General features: G+C 39.9%; 2 protein-coding genes across 2 annotated transcripts in view; one reads left to right on the top strand and one right to left on the bottom strand.

Annotated features, from left to right (window-relative positions):
- The window catches only part of LOC123023784, a 7,336-nt gene extending 2,011 nt beyond the window's left edge, over window positions 1–5,325 (top strand). Inside the window, exons 2-6 of the mRNA XM_044430804.1 lie at window positions 447–506; window positions 1,632–1,766; window positions 3,792–3,938; window positions 4,614–4,674; window positions 5,193–5,325. Coding sequence (XP_044286739.1) covers window positions 447–506; window positions 1,632–1,766; window positions 3,792–3,938; window positions 4,614–4,674; window positions 5,193–5,296 — 507 coding nt within the window. The 3' untranslated portion in view covers window positions 5,297–5,325. The remainder of the gene's footprint in view (window positions 1–446; window positions 507–1,631; window positions 1,767–3,791; window positions 3,939–4,613; window positions 4,675–5,192) is intronic.
- A 634-nt stretch (window positions 5,326–5,959) lies between these two features.
- On the bottom strand, window positions 5,960–15,197 carry RAB33B (RAB33B, member RAS oncogene family). Its single transcript, XM_044430803.1, has 2 exons — window positions 14,743–15,197; window positions 5,960–13,524 (listed from the first exon to the last, which is right to left on the bottom strand). The coding sequence occupies exons 1-2, from the start codon at window positions 14,980–14,982 to the stop codon at window positions 13,084–13,086; spliced, it is 681 nt and encodes a 226-aa protein (XP_044286738.1). The 5' UTR covers window positions 14,983–15,197; the 3' UTR covers window positions 5,960–13,083.
- Between the last annotated feature and the right edge of the window lie 1,969 nt (window positions 15,198–17,166).

Here is a 17,166-nt window from a genome sequence, read left to right as displayed (position 1 = left end):
ACAATTGACCAAGAATCTTTGACCAGGAATCCCTGATCTGATAAGTAGCAGAACAAACTTCTTCCCTTGCTGTTTCATAATCATGTCCCTTTCCAAAACCATCTCACCTTCTGTAATCACCTCCTGTAGAATAAAATATTGGCCAGCACATACCTGCATTTTATAGACCTGCTGTCTTGATCAGGAAATGATGGCTTAGAGGCTACTTAGTCAAACACTCAGCATAATGCTATGCATCCATTTCATTAAAGATCCCCCCCACACACACACACACAAAGAATTAATGTTTCCCAGTTTGCTGCCCAGAATCTGTTCACACTGTACTTAAATAATTTAATGAAATGTCAGAAAAGTGCCTGTATTCATCTTGATCTTGGTGAAACTAAAGATTTTGACTCATAAAGGTTTTAAAAGAATTGACATTTTCACTGTGTTTTGTTTTTCAGTTTATGAGTGTTCCTGGAGTTATGGCTATATTTTCCTCTCAGAAAAAGAATCCAATTCTGGTAAGCTTATGGTATTTCTAGTAGAAACAATACCTAGTCTATATGTTGTAAGCCACCCAGAGAGCCTATGACTAGTGGGCAGCATATTGGATGAATGAATGAATACAAATTTTATCTATATATTTTCAGAATGCTTAATTAAACAAAACAAAACAAAACCCTTGCCCTATTTTGAGGGATCTGGGTAGAATGAAAGTCATACCCCTGAAGCCACATGCACAAACAATGGAATAAATCTAGACTTAGTCATTTTTACAGAAAACTAACAGGGACTAAAGTTAGGCATCAGATATTCCATTTATTTCAATTGATTTATGCTACATTTGGATTTAACCCAATGTATTATAAGTATAACCTTGTGGTGCTCAGAGCCTAAAAATCCATAGTATATTCACAATGTAATCTTATCCATGATGACTCAGAAGTAAGGTGCATTGAGTCTAGGTAGATTGGATAGCATCTTAAAGTTGGGACAATCCAAATAGCAATATAATTTTCCCTCACTGTCTCACCAGACACTCCTCTCTTCTCCCAACCTCCATGCTGCTGCAATTGGGTGGATTAGAGCAAAGTGGTACAGATAGTTCTAAAGTAAATTTTGCAAATTTTAAAAATGTAAATAAGGGAAAATAAAGTATCTAAGCATGCTTCCACTCTTTGGCAGCCCTTAACATTCTTGTTGCTGTTTGCCCAAATTCAGTGTTTGCTGTTTTAGCTGAGGTTTGTGATACATTCTTCCTAGCAACCTGATCATCATTTAATTGCCACCACTTTAAATGGAGCTGGGTAGGTTTCAAACAGTAAACACCTTTGGATTCCTACACAAACTCCCTTAAAAACTGGGCGAATTATTGCCACAGTAAAGCAATATGAGTCCCACTGAAGCAGTGTAGGAAAGTTAACATGTGTGCTTCATTTTGACTGCCTCACACTTGCACTCCAGGCATTGAATTTGAAGATAAATTTCCTTTGGAGAATGAATCAACTCACTGCAGAGTACAATGATGGGTGATAATACCTAAGTGACATTTGAAGCATTCTTGGCTTTATTTTCACTATTGGAGACACCAATTGATTTCTTAACATGTATTTTATTTCTGCCTTCTGCCCTTGCCTTTTGTACAGGTGAATGCAATGATTATTGCTTCTATATTTTCCTGCTTCACTACTTTACTTGTAATTATCTATGCCTCTGTAACATTAGAATATGGTGAAAAATACAAAGGGATCAGTGATGTGTCCTCTAATCATCCAGTAAGAGTAAGTACCAAATATTGTGAAAACTGTGATCTATTAAGTTCCTACCCTTCTGTAAGCATTGCTTGGTATTCATTACAGGTTACATTTGCTGAGACACTGCTACAGCAAAAGATAGCATGTACAAGTCAAATAGCTCTATGCCCTTTAATCCCTAGCGCTGCATATAGAGTGAAACCAAACATAGATAAGCATCAACCTTTGCTAGTAGGTGGAACAAGAAGGAAATTCCCTTCTCACCATGATGAATTGCATAGCAGATAAGAAGCAAACTGTACCTAATTATCCCAAACCATCAAAGGTGATCTATGCAAGGTAACAATTGTAATATATACAGGCTAGATGCAGATAATGAGCATCCATATACATAAAGTGCATCCATCCAAAGGTGTGGATGGAAGCTGTGAAGGTTCTCCGAAGATGCATATTTCTGAGCACTTTTAATTGTCAAGTATTTTTCTCTTGAAAAAGAAAGACTGCTCATTACAAATGAGTACCTTATACTTTTGACATAGAAGCTCCAATGAGTTGGATAGGGCTTCCTCCTGGGTAACTGGGTACAGGTTTACAGCCTTAGCCTGAAACTTAGCCTGTGAACATAGTTTAGGGTAAAAATGAGAAGAGAACAATGGTTCCTCCAGAGCAACTCCTGCCAAACCTGGTCCAGCCAGACCTCTGCTAAACTAAATTATCAATACTAAGCCCCCTGCCAGGTCTGCATCTTACACTGTACTAATCCTGACAAGCAGGACTACAAATGGGGGTAGAACCCCCTTCCTGAGGAGGGGAAATACTGTTAGGATCTGGAGTCTTGACAGAATGCCTTTGGTATTGTGAAGAGCAGCACAGGGTTGCCCTTCAAGTGCCTGCATGGCCAGAATCAGACCTGTAGGTACGTGCACTGATTAGAGTCTGTGCAATCATATGGTGTGACTGGGAGCAATGGGAGACTTTATCAAATACTTTCTTGCACTGCATGCCTGCAACATCACGGGTCTAGCGCTTGCCTCCAGCCCTGCCTTGCCCTCAGATATGCTTCAGTCCCTGCCTGCTCCAGACCCATCAGGTATCTGTCCTCTGTCCTCTCTGATCTCACCATGCTCCTGGCCCTGCTTTGTCTTGCTGGGATCTGACCTCAGCTCGCCTCTGGACCTTGCCTTTGCCTCTGGTTCTGCTATGCCTTGTTGGTAACTGATCCTTGCTTGTTACCGATCTTGCCTTTTGGCTTTTGATAAAGTCCTTCACCAAAGGCTTCTGAGCAAATTAAGCAGTTGTTAGTGTACGGAGTGCTGGACTAGATGGACTTTAGGTCTGATCTGGCATGGCTTTTCTGATGCCTTTATGTTCACATCCCTTCACTTCTGGACCTGCTGCTCTCTGTCAGTATCTGACCTCAATAATTCCTTGTTCTGCCGCTGCCTTTGGACCTGCCATGCTTTGCTGGGTATCTGGCCTTGTCTGTTCCTGGTTTTGCCGTTGTCTTTGAACCCACCAGGCTTTGCCAGATAATTATTTCTAACTCTGTCTTGCCTTTGATTTTGTTATGCCTTGATGGCATCTGACCCTTGCTTCTTCCTGACTTTGTCTTCCTGACTTCCTGACTTTGTCCTACTGCATTCTGCTAAGATCGCAATTCACCCCCTCATCTTCCCTGGTCCTATTGCTCCAGCCATAAGACAATTGGCATAAGACATAAGACAATGCTCACTTGACCAGAGAGCATTTTTGAAATGTCAAAAAAACTGTAAATAAAAATACAGGAGTGGAGTGAGATCTAATGATTTTTTTTAAATTGTAATGGTGACTATAATTAGGTTGTCACTACATTCTTCTTACAACAATAATCTCAAGATAGGGAGCAGGTTAGAACATTTCAGTTTGACAGGGTTGGTGTGATCTTCTGACACTCCAAAGAAAAATAGCTTTTTAAAACCCACGTTAACAGTAAAGACATGCTATCCTTAAAAAAAATCAGAAACTAAGGTCGAATTAAACTTCAATGCACATTTTCTGTATTTCGTGTTGCAGGTATTTCTGCTTGATAAATTTGTAGAAGGAGCCAACATCACAATGCTTGTTGCATCTATTTTTAGTCTTTTTACTCTGCTGATTATTTTTTATGTGAGCTGCCGAAGCCTTCCATGTTGTTCATGCTATGACAGTGTTACTGGACTTGTAAGTAGCAAGATCATCATTTGGATATCTTCCTAATGCTGAAGTTATTGTATTTCCCCACTCCTGTTCAAATAGTCAGACCTAATGAATACGCAGGGTGCACAGGCTTTTCCAAAGCATTTTACTGAAATGGCACATTGAGCTGTGCCACTGGTTTTGAAAATAAATGAATAATCTGTAAGCTTATTAACACAATTGAAACTGGTCAGAGAACAGTAAAAGCAGTATCAATATCATAATATGATAGCAGTATAAGAGGCAGGAAATACAGTCACAGGACAATACAGAAGCATCATATATACTTTAAATCCCCAGGTGAATTTATTAGAATGCTTGAACTTGGTATCTAAATACTGCTAAAGTAGGCACCAAACAAACCTCTTTAAGTAGGCAGCACTACTGAAAAGGCCTTCCCCATAACTGATTCTGATAAAAAAGGCACTTGAGCAAGGGCGTGGTGATGTAATTGTTTCCTTTTGACCAAACTTTCTGTGTTAAATGCATGACTGTTGAGTTTCTTCTCAGTCTTGTGTTTTATTTTTATTATGATAATGAAATTGCTTTTGATTAACTAAAACGTGAAGTACAATGAAGTACTAGGTTTATGTTTAAACTCTGATATCAGTGTGATTCTCTTGTACATAAAGTTTAGCATTCTCATGCTCTCACTTCTAGGAATGGCTACAGACTGATGAAGACCAGCAACAAATGGCTGAATTAATGTATATTTCACCTGGTATGTAGGTCTTCATTTTAGTTTTAGAATTATTAAATGAGCTAAGAATGCAATCCTATGGCTCCCTAACACTTTCTGGGAAAGAAGCATAGGATTATTTGGAGCCTCATCTGAGCCCCTGCTCTGGCCTTCACAGCTAGCATGGAACGAACCATGCCAGCTGAGCTGCCTTTTTGGAGGGTGTAACTGGGCCTCAGAGAGGAGGAAAATGAGTATACTGGGGAGCAGGGTGGGGAAGAATGGGGCTGATAGTTTAAACTGTTTTGCAGCTGCATCATATCTGCCTCCTTCCCTCCACTACGCTGGCATTTCATCTAGACAGCTGAGAATGGCTGTCTAGGAGAAATATGTCGGGTGAGACGCTGCAGCAGCCATGCACTGAATGCCTGTACGTGTCCTGGTTCAGAGACTTACATGTACCTGCAGTGAAGGGCATTTGATTGTGCCCTGAATTATGTGAAGGTGATTTGGCTCTGGTGCAAATGACTTAGCTTCACTCTGTATGTTTTTCATTCCAGGTCAAGCAGATAGAGTACTTAACTCTCCAGTAAAATTTCCAGATCTAAATGTGGAAGCAGATGATGAAAGAAGCAGAGCTCCACCATACATCCGACTCCATTAAATGTATTTCAGAATGCATTTTAAGAGACCCTTTATAAATGAAGAATACTGAGAAGTTAGTACAGTTCTTCGAATAACAGAAAAACTACTGATTCTTTGGAACAGATAATCCTGGAAGTTTTAGGATTACTGTGCTACCTCCTTTACAGCCAGAAAACTGCATCCCATTCACATATTTTAATTTATTCCTAAATAAATAGGAATAGCGCGCGCGTGTGTGTCAGGCTGTGTAATGGATATATAACTGATTTTTATAATAAAAATCTCTTAAGTGAGATATGTATGTAGGAGGAGGCTTTCATATAAAGACTTCTTTGTTGTACTGGGGAAAGCCCAGAAGGGAAAGGGGATTGTACATTAATATTAATTTTGCTGCCAGTGCAGAAAGGTACAGAAAAGGGCAAATGAAGCCAGGGGACTTCAGGGGACTTGATCCAGATCATACCACCATTTTTTCAGGTTAGCATCTATGTGCCTAGTTTCTGAATGGGATTAGTGCTTTATTAATGAGATATAGATTAGCAGCTTTCATGTGTATTCTAAGGTCATTAAAAAGAAAAGGTTCTTAATCTAAAAAAAAAAAAATAGATAAATGATCCAAAAAAGAGACAAGGCTTTTAAAATAGGTAAATATTAATTGTCTGACCTTAATAAAAAATCTCCCTTGGGTGAGTAAAATGCTTTATCTGTTTAATCATAGCTGATTTACAAAGATATGTATGGATTCGTTAATACATTTACAGCTCTGTAATAAACAGCTATTTTTTTGTGGAGAAGGGAAAGAACACAACTACCTATTGCCTTGATATGCCATGATATTGACATAACATATCAGGTTCTATGACTTAGGAACCACTCATCTCAATTTTCTCTTCCTCCCTGCCAAGGCTATTCAGTTTTCCTTTTCGTAAGATTGACTGGACTGTCTCCCCTGCTGTGCAAAGGTCAATCATCCTAAAAAGGAAGCACTTATACACATACACTTATATTAGAGGCAAATACAGAGAGATACAGAGTAGGCAACTTGAAATAATTCACCCATGAACACAAGCAACAGCACTCCTATTGTCAGCATGTTTATTCTGCTTTATTTCTCTAAAGAGAAAAAAAAAATCACTGGGTCTTCAGTTTATAAAGGACAGTATTCTGAAGGCCTGTAATAGCACATATTTTTAACTTAAGGAAAAAAACATCGATCAAAACAAAAACAGAGATTACAAATCAGCATAGTAGGATCCAAGGCATCCCACATTTGCTTTGAATGTTTTTTGACTAATACTTGAGATGGTGGCTTTATATCAACCAGCAAGGCTGTGGAACAACGATTCCAGCACCAACCCACAATGTAGGGGGTTTCGCACTATGTGGAGAACTCTCCAGAAGTGCAGAACAATAACTTCTTTTAAAAATTTATACAAGGGGAAGAATCTGTTCCCAAAGCCTGTGCCTTTGCAAAGCCCTTCCCTGGAAACAGAATGCCAATGGAATGCCCCAATGACGACTAAAGCAAGAACCTTCTATTCACAGGAATAACACAGGAAAAGAAATTGGTCGCTTCCAGTAGGGCAACAAGGCAAGTTTAGACCCTGAAATTGAGTTTTGGGGGTGGAGTTAGCCAGCCAAGTTTATTGCTTCTGAAGTGCACAGCTCTTTCTCTTCTCACCACTGTTATTTACAACTGCTTCTACATTTCTGACAAATTAGAGCAGAACAGCACAACAGCCAATCTTAATAAAAAAACGATTACTCAGAGTATGTGCAGTTTTGCATTTGATATAGTAAAAGCAGCATCTGTATTGATGCCCATTTTGGGCCAGCTGACCTGACTATAGATCATTTCTAAAAAGTAGTATGTTGTGACAGCAATGTCACTATTGTCAAGCTCCAGGAAGAGCCCATCAGTGTCCAGGTGGGAATGCTGGTCCCGTTTGCCACGTCTCCATCACCAGCCTTCCAGTGTGGTCACAGCCCTCCCTCGAGTTGTAGCTACACCTCTGGTCATTTCAGTAAGTTAGAATCAGGAGCTTCCCAAACCAGGGTGAGAGGAACACAGCTAAAACTATTCTCCATTATATTCAGTTCAGGAGAATTCTTTTAATTCTGTATAGTACCACAATGAGGCTGGCCGGACAGAAAAAAAGGTTGTGTGTGTTTGTGACGGGGCAGGGGGTAAATGTCATGTTATACTGCCTGGTTTGGAGGTTACTGTCACTGTCCTTTGCTTCCAAAAAGGGAGGTTGACCTCACAAACTATCCATCAAAACTATCCAAATACAAGGATAAAACCCATACTGCTGCTTGCCTGCACTCTGGGCTGCAACATTTTGTTTAAACACTACCCAATACCATAGGAAATGTTCCCAATACCACAATTTTTTGCTTGGATGTTTTGTACTGAAGAAGTTAATGACAAACATATTATGAAATAATAGTAGCTGGTTGAAAGTGCTCTTCAACACTTGACATCACACTGTATCTATTGTATTTGTTCGGTTGCTACAGCACTTGTTCAGTGATCTTCCTGTGTGAATTTTCTTTTATTCTGTGGGAAATAAATCAAGAACCTGTGCACAGCTTAGACTAGCTAGAACTTCAAAACAGGTGCAGAACCCCCTACACCCTCTTTCATTTGATCATATGGTAGTTTCCTGGGTTCTGTGCAGTTTGTTCTGTATTTTGAAAAGTTGAAATGCCTGTCCAAAGGCTTAGCTATGGAGAGTAAGAGCTTTAAGTTAGAGATAATGGTATGTTTTATACCTTTCATCCCATCCACTAATGGAACATCCCTGGAGCTTCTCAAAAATGGAATCTGGTTATTGGGTTGACAAAGCTTCTGCACCCCTAGCTTAAACTATCATTGTAGGCATCTATAAATATTTGCTGTCTGTCATTCAAGGAAGGAGACTTAGCCAAAAGGCACTTATCCATGATATAGCTTAAAATTCTTTACTACAAAAACTGATGCCATGTTTCCCCCACTAGGAAAAATGTTCATGTACACTGGAACCTATCTAAGGCAAACCTGTCGTACGTTTCCTTTTAACCATGATTATACAGTTGACCGTAAAGACCAACCAATCTGCCTTTCCATAGCATTAAACTTATTCAAAATCAAATCTGTGAGTTGCACTTAGCCGCCTTCCTCAGATTTTAATCTCTGACATTCCCTACCCAAGGTTGACAGAAAAAATATCATTCAACTACAAAAATACTACACAGAAAACAAGGAGCACATATCAACTGCATCAGAATATCTGAAGTGTAAAGCCATGCTCCAGTCCTTTATTATAATAAAGTCCTGATAAAAAGGTCATTCTTGTATAGAAGCTAAACTGGCTTCCACTAGAAGCCGACTCTTGGCAGCTACAATGCTCCAGAACTGTCTTCTATGTGAGAAGCACATAGCCTCCTTCAGTACGTTTCAGATTGTTTATAAATGCTGAGTGAATCTGATGAATTATCGCATAAAATATAGTAAGTCCCATGTCATCACCCATGTACCTGCTTCCCATTCACTGAGATCATGTGAAATTCACTTCTGGGATACTCCCACTGAAATATTTTCAGTTTCCCATTTTTAAAATGTTCACCCCTAGGAGGGGTTGGTTGCTGTTCTTATCTTTTTCACACTGCTTGAAATATATCCAAGGCTTTAAAAAAGCACTAACATTACTTTTAATGTCATGCTAAGTTTTTTAACCCTATGATGCTTTCCCAGATTGTTATAACTTAGCTATTACCTTACAATTACCTTTACCATTTTACTTTTTAGAATTAGAATTATGGGTGTAATTCTGTGGCCTGTTGTGCTGAGCACCCACCTGTATCTTGTGTCCTGCACAGAAAGAACTGTGCCAGCGATGTACCCCAAAGCTGCAAATATACTTTGGAGGAGAGAAAAAAGGGTGCGCTGGGAGCAGGTAGGGGAAGAGGTTGGGACTAATGAGTTTTTCAGATTCCTCTTGGCACCTCAGCCTCCTTCCCTCCCCCTCTTGGGTATTTTATCTAGATGGCTGAAAAAAGGAAACAAGTTACAGCATCAGTGGAGACTGCAACTGCTGCCCCCCGTACTGAGCATAGGCTCATTCCCCATAAGTATGCTGGGTATATTTAACTTAAAGGGAGGGGTATAAAATAAATATATTTTACCCACACCTGTAGGATCAACCATCCTACACAATCTGTGTTTAATACATGATTCATATTTAATACACTGAGAGTATTTGTAATCTTTATACTTAGCAGGTTGACAAAACTCAAATCCTCAAAATACTTGCAATGTCAGAGTACAAACTTGTCCCTTATTCATACCAGCAGACAGTCAAATACTGTGGGGGGAAAACGGAAGCAAAAATAATTGTATTTGCTAACATTTATTAATTTAAGACAGTGGCAAAGTATGATTATTTTGACAGACACAGAAAAATCCTTCATTTTGGAACAGTTAAAATAAATTTGATTTTTTGGAGTGAAGAACTGTGCATCAACAATGATTTGAATGTGATATCAAATAACTATTGCTGAAAATATTACAAAGCCAAATGCTGTATTACAAAATCGTATGACAAAATGATAATATACTATTAGCTTCAAAACATCGATTTCACAGGTAGTTGCTACCAGGAGCTGCTGCTGTGTTCCTATCTTGCACCTCCATGGCTGTCAGTGCAATCCTATCCTACAACCTAAGCCCCACAGAGTTTGACGTCGCTTACTCTTAGGTAACTATATGCAGGACTGCAGTGTTACTCTTCTGCAATTTTGCATTCATTATTACAGAATCTTGCATTTTTGTGCTTGCTTTAAGAGATGACAAAATGTACAAACACGCAGTGTTATTACATTTGCATTCAAATCTATCTTTTACTTCATTTTCTTAATCTAAAAGTAAACAAGTGAGACCTCTAAAGTGTAAACCAAATATGAAAAAAAAATGTTTTTAAGAACATTCATTAAAAATAATTGAAGACACTTAGAAGTAGAAATAATATATTATTCTTGGAACATTGTTAACCAATTTAAAATTAAGGGTTAAAGCAGGTTTTTTTTAAAAAATCCCTTTTTCAAGTGTTCTATAAAAATTAAACTGGTAAACCCTGTTATACTTATTGTGATAAGCAAAGAAAAAGAAAGGACTAGCTAAAAATTCTAGACACACTCCATTTAAATATTTGGCCCACTATGCACGTGTATTGTGCTCCCTGCATTTTACTCTATTTAAGGTGCAATCAATATATATTCCTAAATCTATAAGCTATTATTTTATATTTTACTGCACTACTCTGTAACAGAAGAAAGTCTGTTTTCTCTTGTCTGATAACTACATTTAACTTGTTCTGCCTTCGGTCACATTATGGTAAAAGTTAAAAACTTGATTAAGACGCTCAGATTTAGTTTTTCAGCAGCAACACAGTGAATATAATATAAACAAACTACATTTAGGAAACTGTTCTTTAAGTGTTAACATATAATATTGATATTCCATTTCCTCTGAATAAAATCCAATGGAGAATTCTATGTGATCTATCATGAAATATGAAATCTAGAACAGGTGTAAAACATTGAGTTCCATAAATGAATGAGCAAAAGAATTGCACTACCCATTAATGGTAATGAATAACTGAGAGTTAAGAGCAACTCTTGTGCAACTTACATTTACATTACTCACAAGTGGCAGATTAAAACATCAACTAGCAGGCATAATCTAAAGATATATTCATGTTATTATTAGCCGCTTTGAGTTTCCACAGGGAAGGAAAACAGTTAAGTGAAATGAACATGAATCCCCATTCTCTTTCATGAAGGGGAGAGTGTCTTTCCTAAGATGGTGTCAATCATTATCTAAAAACAAAGAATGTATGCTTTTCCCCTTCAAAATAAAGTTTAGTCAATTTAACTTGTTAATGGAAACTTATACATATTAGAAATTTCTTTAATAGAAAGAAATTGGTGATAGTCTTGCTTAGTGGGAACATAGCTGAACACACGGAGGTCTATTTGTGCAAGGAGATCAAGACATGCACCATGATTTCTACTTGCTGAAAGCACAGCACTGGAAGGCCTTAGGCTTTGCACTCATACAACTAGCACATTATGCAAAAATCACAAAACAGCCTAGCCCTGCTTTGATATAGGCAGCATGGCTCTGATAGTTTTGGCAGGAGAAGAAAGAAGAGACAATCAGAATGTCAGAAAAATGTACATGCTAAATCATCAAGCCAGATCTGTCATATTTCCAGTCCTAAAAATGCATAATGCAGATTGATCTAAGGAAGCACAGTTGCCTTTGTGTATTCTAAAAAATACTATCTGATACCGATTTTCCCCTCCATATTTTAACAGCTAAGGCACACAAGTAGTAACTTCCTTCTGTATTACTGATCATGAAATGAAGTTGTTTCTGTTTCAGGCTATTTTAAAAGGAAAATACAGCCAGTTGATCAGTCATACAGACTAACATTTCTTCTTCCAGTTTTGTTCACAGAGTTTATATTTACAAATCACTGAATATTAGTAGGATTGACCCTGTAATCCTAAACCATTTTAGTTTAAAGTTTGCTTCTCATTCTTGCATCCTCTTATTAAACATATTTGTCTGGAATACAGTCTCAATATTTGGGTTGGATGCTATACAGTATTTAGTTGCTAATACTATTAAAGCACCATGTTATGTCAGAATGGTAAGACTACAAAGGCTACAGACCAATACCTGTCTAACCCAAAGAATGTACAAGTCTTTTTAAAGCTCCAAAACAGCAAGGGAAGTGAGCCCTGGCCCGCTTGTTCACCTTCTTCTTCACCCACTCTGACCTCCAGTTTTGCCCAGCATCAGGAAGCAAGAGAAGAGAAACAAAAGCCCAGAGGAACAGCACAGTGGGATCTGTGGCTACATCCTCTCTTGCTGCCTTGGAGTTTTTAAAGGTCTAAGTACAATTTCAGCAATAAGCTTTGATAAGTCTAGTGATGACTCCATCTCCAGAGCAATGCCATTTGTGAAAGAATACTATCGCTGTGGTTACAGCAGCAATATACAAGCTTAGTTAAAATTTTCAAGCTGCATTAGATTCACAAAATTTTCTTCCATTTTGCTATAACATGATACTCTGGAACAATCCCACTTCTTCCCATCACATTTCTGTCCCCCCCTCACTCTCACTCTCTCTCTCTCTCTCTCTCTCTCTCTCACACACACACACACACACACAGTAGAGTATAACTTTATGGAATTATGCCATGAAGACAATAAAACCAAAACTCAAGGCAGAAAAACATGCTGTGAATTATCACTGACTTCTGTAATCAATGGATCTATATAGAATAAAATAATAAATGAATGCAGGAGGCTTCCTAACACAAGCACTGATGTTGAACCTTCCTTCCAGTGCTTGGAAACAGAGCATACATTTCACTAATCCATTTATCAAAGATTATCGTATCATAATACTCTTTGGGGTTTTTTTTAGAACTTTTGTCTGCTCAAATAGAATACTAAAGGCATCAGTGATTTCCCCCAAAATACATATTTATCTTTGTTTAGCGGATAAGAGATCTTAAAACTAATCTACCTTAATGGGATCAGGGGTCAAACTTCATTTGAGAAATCTAATTTCCACCTAACTTAATTCAGATGCTAGAGTTTACAAAGTGCAAATGCAAGAGCACAACACACTCTTGTTGAGGACAGTGCCCAGGTGATTCAATGTTATTCCTACTAAACTGGAACATCACCAACATTACACTCTTGATGCACTGGCAGATAAAACAAGATGACTACAAAAATACTATGAACTAACACCAACATGTCATGGCAGGTTTTGATGCAGGTTCTAAATGAATTGTGTTAGCAGAAGGCTGACTAAGCATGAGTGGCTTGTGGCTCTTGAGCTTATGAGCCAGTGTCATAAATATGGCTTCCACGTGGTCATTGTCATTAGGATTTTTAGCAGATGTTTCAAATAGTGGCATGCTATAAGTGTCAGCAAATTTCTGAGCCATGTCCGTAGGCACTTGAATTGCATTCCTCAAATCACATTTGTTTCCAACCAAAATCCGGGGTATATCATTGGTGAGCAAGTGTTGCTTGCACTCTTCGATCCACAGTGGCAAGCTATGAAAACTGGCAAGATTGGTCATATCATATACAAACACAACTGCATGTACATTTCTGTAGTAGTGCTGTACCATGCTCTTCCTGAACCGCTCCTGCCCTGCTGTATCCCAGAGCTGAATCTAGAGTAGTGCAGGTGGGGGTGGGAGAGAGAAAGAAGAAACAAGAATTTATTTCAATTTTTACTGTAATAAGGCAGTACTTTCCTGCAGCTTTGATTTCTCTTCATGAAGGTTTTTAGAAATATTTTAAAGACAGTCAGGTGTTAGTAATTACTTCTTTCAATAAAAATTAATACATTAAGATAAATGCACGTTTCTACAAGTTTCCTCTAAGCACTGTTTAGATGTTACTTTCCCTTAAATACCAATTTCAAATAATCAAACTTGTCGTTTCTATAGATTAGGATTCTGCATCTCGGAAATGGGTGTGATTGACACAAATACTAACGGTTTATTTAAACCATGATTTGCAGCCCTACCCAGGGTTTATGCAGCAGCTGATCAAACAAAACACAGAACCCTTTCTCAATCTTTGAGCTGTTTCCCATCTCCTTGGCCCACTTCCTGCTGTATCCCAACTGCCTTTGCAACACAGCAGTACTGGCATGCACTGAGGCTGGATTGTTTTAGTTTTTGCTTATTGCCTCTGTTGTCTGCTGAAACAACTCATTAAAAACCATCAATTCTGAGATCACATGTAATGACAAACCATAGTTCAAACAACAAACCATGGATTTTGTTGTTTATGGTTAACAATTGGTTAACTCAAGTTTTGGGTTTGCACAGAACAATTCAACAAACCATGGTTAATTAGATTATATTATGTCAGGGGAACCAAAGCTTAAGAGTTTGTAGCAGGAACTGTACTTTTCATGAAGAACACCCTATCAAAGCCATCACTAGCCATTTTACAATAATGGGGATATATATAAAAGGTAAGTGTATTTTTCCATTACAGTGATAAGGAAAAATTTCCTATATAACGAATATTCACAAGTGCTTGATGTCAGTTATACTGGCCTTAGAAAACAAAAACGAAGCAAATTATAGCTTCTCATCTGCTACAAACATAGTGACTTCTCCCCAAACTCTGACGAGGCACTTCAGCCGCCTTTCCCAACCTGGTGCCTCCTAGACAGGATGCTGTCTGAGGATGTGGGGAACTGCGGGGAGTGGGGGGGGGGAGTTGCTTGGGCAAGGCTGCACCAAAGGAAGGCCCCGAGTCAGCCCAGGCAGAGCGACCGGTGGCCCAGACGGGCAGGCTGCGACCACGTATGGGCTAGACGGGGCGCCGCACAGCCCCGGGGGCCCTCGGAGGAAGAAGGCAGGTGGCCGCACCTTGATTCGCTCCCCGTCAATGTCGACGGCGCGCTCGCGGAAGTCCACCCCGATGGTGGCCTCGGTGCGCTCCGGAAAACGCCCCGCGCAGAAGCGGTAAGTGAGGCACGTTTTCCCCACGTTGGAGTCGCCGATGACGATGATCTTGAAGATGCGGGAGCGGGGCGGAGGCAGCATGCCCGACACCGTGCCGCTGCTGGACAGGCTGAACTCCAGCGACGACTCCACCTCGCCCGCCATCGCCGGGGCCTTCGAGGGACCCCTCGCCGCCGGCCCGCGTCTGCCGCGCCCTACTCAGCCCTCGGGCCCAGCCAGCGCAGGGAGTCGCCGCGGGGAGACGAAGGCCCGCGCACATGCGCAGCACCCGCGGCCGACCCGGGCTGCTTCGGGGTGCGCGACCCCATCGCCTTGAAGGGCGCTTCGCGGCAGCCCGCTGTTCCCGCCTTCCCCACCGCCCCGCGACGAGGCGGCGGCCACGTAGGCGGCACGGCCGCGCCCCTTCCTCGGCAAAGGCCAATCTGAGAGCGGAAGCGCCGAGGCCCGGCCCTCTCCTGCCTGAAGAGGCCGGACGCGCATTCGAAAGAACGCGAGAAGCAAGAGTTGAGAGTGTCTGAACGCGATCTTGCTCCATGTTTTGCCCTCCGCCCAAGGAGCGTGAGAACGTAGTCTCACACCGACCAGTCTGGGGCAAGTTTAAGGGTGTAACTCTCCCCTCTCGCTACAGCCACCTGCCACAGGCTACTGGCTCTTCGCGACCCCACGAGACAGACGACTTATTGGAGGAAGAGGGCTGGACATGCTAGTAGCCTGAAAAATTATGCATGGCTTACAGAAAATGTATGGCATTATGCATTCTCTCTCCATACGAGAGCTTAAGTTGGGAGGCATCTAGTGAAAACGATTAGCAAGAGAGGGGAAAAAAGCCCTTCATACGGTGCGTAATTTATGCTAATTCACAGATAACTTGCTGAGGTGAGGGCTGAAATAGATTGATAAAAATGTTATCAATAAGTGTTGGGCATAATGGTTAACTAGTACTTCTCACATCTGCATGCTTCTGCATGCCAGTTGCTGGACACTGACTTCATGTCCAAGTTGCTAGCTGTTCTATGCCAGCTGTTTCTTGCCGAACATCTGGATTGAACCCTTCAGGAGAGTGTTGCCTTTCTACTGCAGAGGTCAGTTGCTGAAACCAAGTAAAATCTAAAAGTAGTCTGTGTGCAGGAACTTTGTAAAACAATGTTTTTGTCTACCTTTTCTCCCATTTGTGTTTCCAGCAGGAACCTCAATGAAGAAGGGTCATCACTCCTCCACCCTGCCAAAATTAGTATATAGGTCTTACCTTGGTGGTAAACTGGCTAATCAGAACTTCTTAGCAGCTTCCCAAGAGTCTTCTAAACATGAATTGTACCAAGCTACCATAACAACACACATCAGAGCTGTAGTTCAGGAACATAATTAGATGTAGGGTTTTTCATGTTAAGACACTTATTGCTGTCACCCCTCCCTCCCATTGAAACTTTCAAATATCCATGCTCACTAGCTGAATTATGAGAAAAAACAATGGGTAGTTTTAATACATTAAAGCTGGATTGCTCAGTAACCGTGTTACGTGTGTTGCAATTTTTGTACCAAGAAAAATAATGTTCTTAGAATGCAGAGTTCTACAGCCATCCCATACAGTGATGAAGCTCCATCCCAACTGCAAAGAAAATAAAAGCCAAAATTGATGAAACATCTGTTATAATACCTGTATCTGACCAATTTTAAGTTACTATCCACTATCACAGTAGGAAAATAAAAGAAGGCACATTAAGCTCAGCACACCGATCTTTGTATGGTTACTATCTAAAAATATGATGGAACTATCTCAGTGTGGCCTCCATGACCCATTTCCTGATGGACTTCTGTATGAGAACATGGCTATGTTAGAAAAAACATCACTAAGAAAATAAATTACCTATCTGCAGACCTTAGTGATATGGCAACTTTATATTGTTACAGACTTGTTTTGAACGCAATGTAGTTGACACAGTATCTGTTAGCCAATAATTATTTTCTTAGAGCAACCCATTAAAATTTTGGTTTACACAAGGTCACAGCAAACTTTTTGTTCAGAGATGTACATATGCCAAAAAGAGCAAGGTTCTAGATTAATAATGTCAGTTTTTAAATGTTTTTTTGTTTCACAGAAAGAGTAATGATCTCTCTTAAGAGATGTACAACAATGAAAACCACAGTGCAAACTGCCAGGTTTCTCAGATTGGCAATAGAGTTGATAATTTCCTATACTTCTATTCCCAAAATTTTAGACAATTCAAGTTCTCCTTTAATTTGTACTTTTCACAAAGATTTTAAATTTTGCAGAAGTGTTACCACTAAGTCTAAGAACCATTATTGCAAAGGTTGAAATTACTGTCCACA

Source organism: Varanus komodoensis, unplaced genomic scaffold (genome assembly GCF_004798865.1).
Source record: "Varanus komodoensis strain SLA01 unplaced genomic scaffold, ASM479886v1 scaffold21, whole genome shotgun sequence".
Lineage (NCBI taxonomy): Eukaryota > Metazoa > Chordata > Lepidosauria > Squamata > Varanidae > Varanus > Varanus komodoensis.
The sequence above is the reverse complement of the archived record's forward strand: the minus strand, read 5'-3'. Positions and strand labels throughout refer to the sequence as shown.

Bases quoted from the DNA above. Each gene is read 5' to 3' on its own strand.
- RAB33B (XM_044430803.1), bottom strand. From the start codon at position 14,982: ATGGCGGGCGAGGTGGAGTCGTCGCTGGAGTTCAGCCTGTCCAGCAGC. The intron at 13,525-14,742 runs GTGCGGCCACCT...GCACTACTCTAG, and splicing joins TTGACGGGGAGCGAATCAAG to ATTCAGCTCTGGGATACAGC.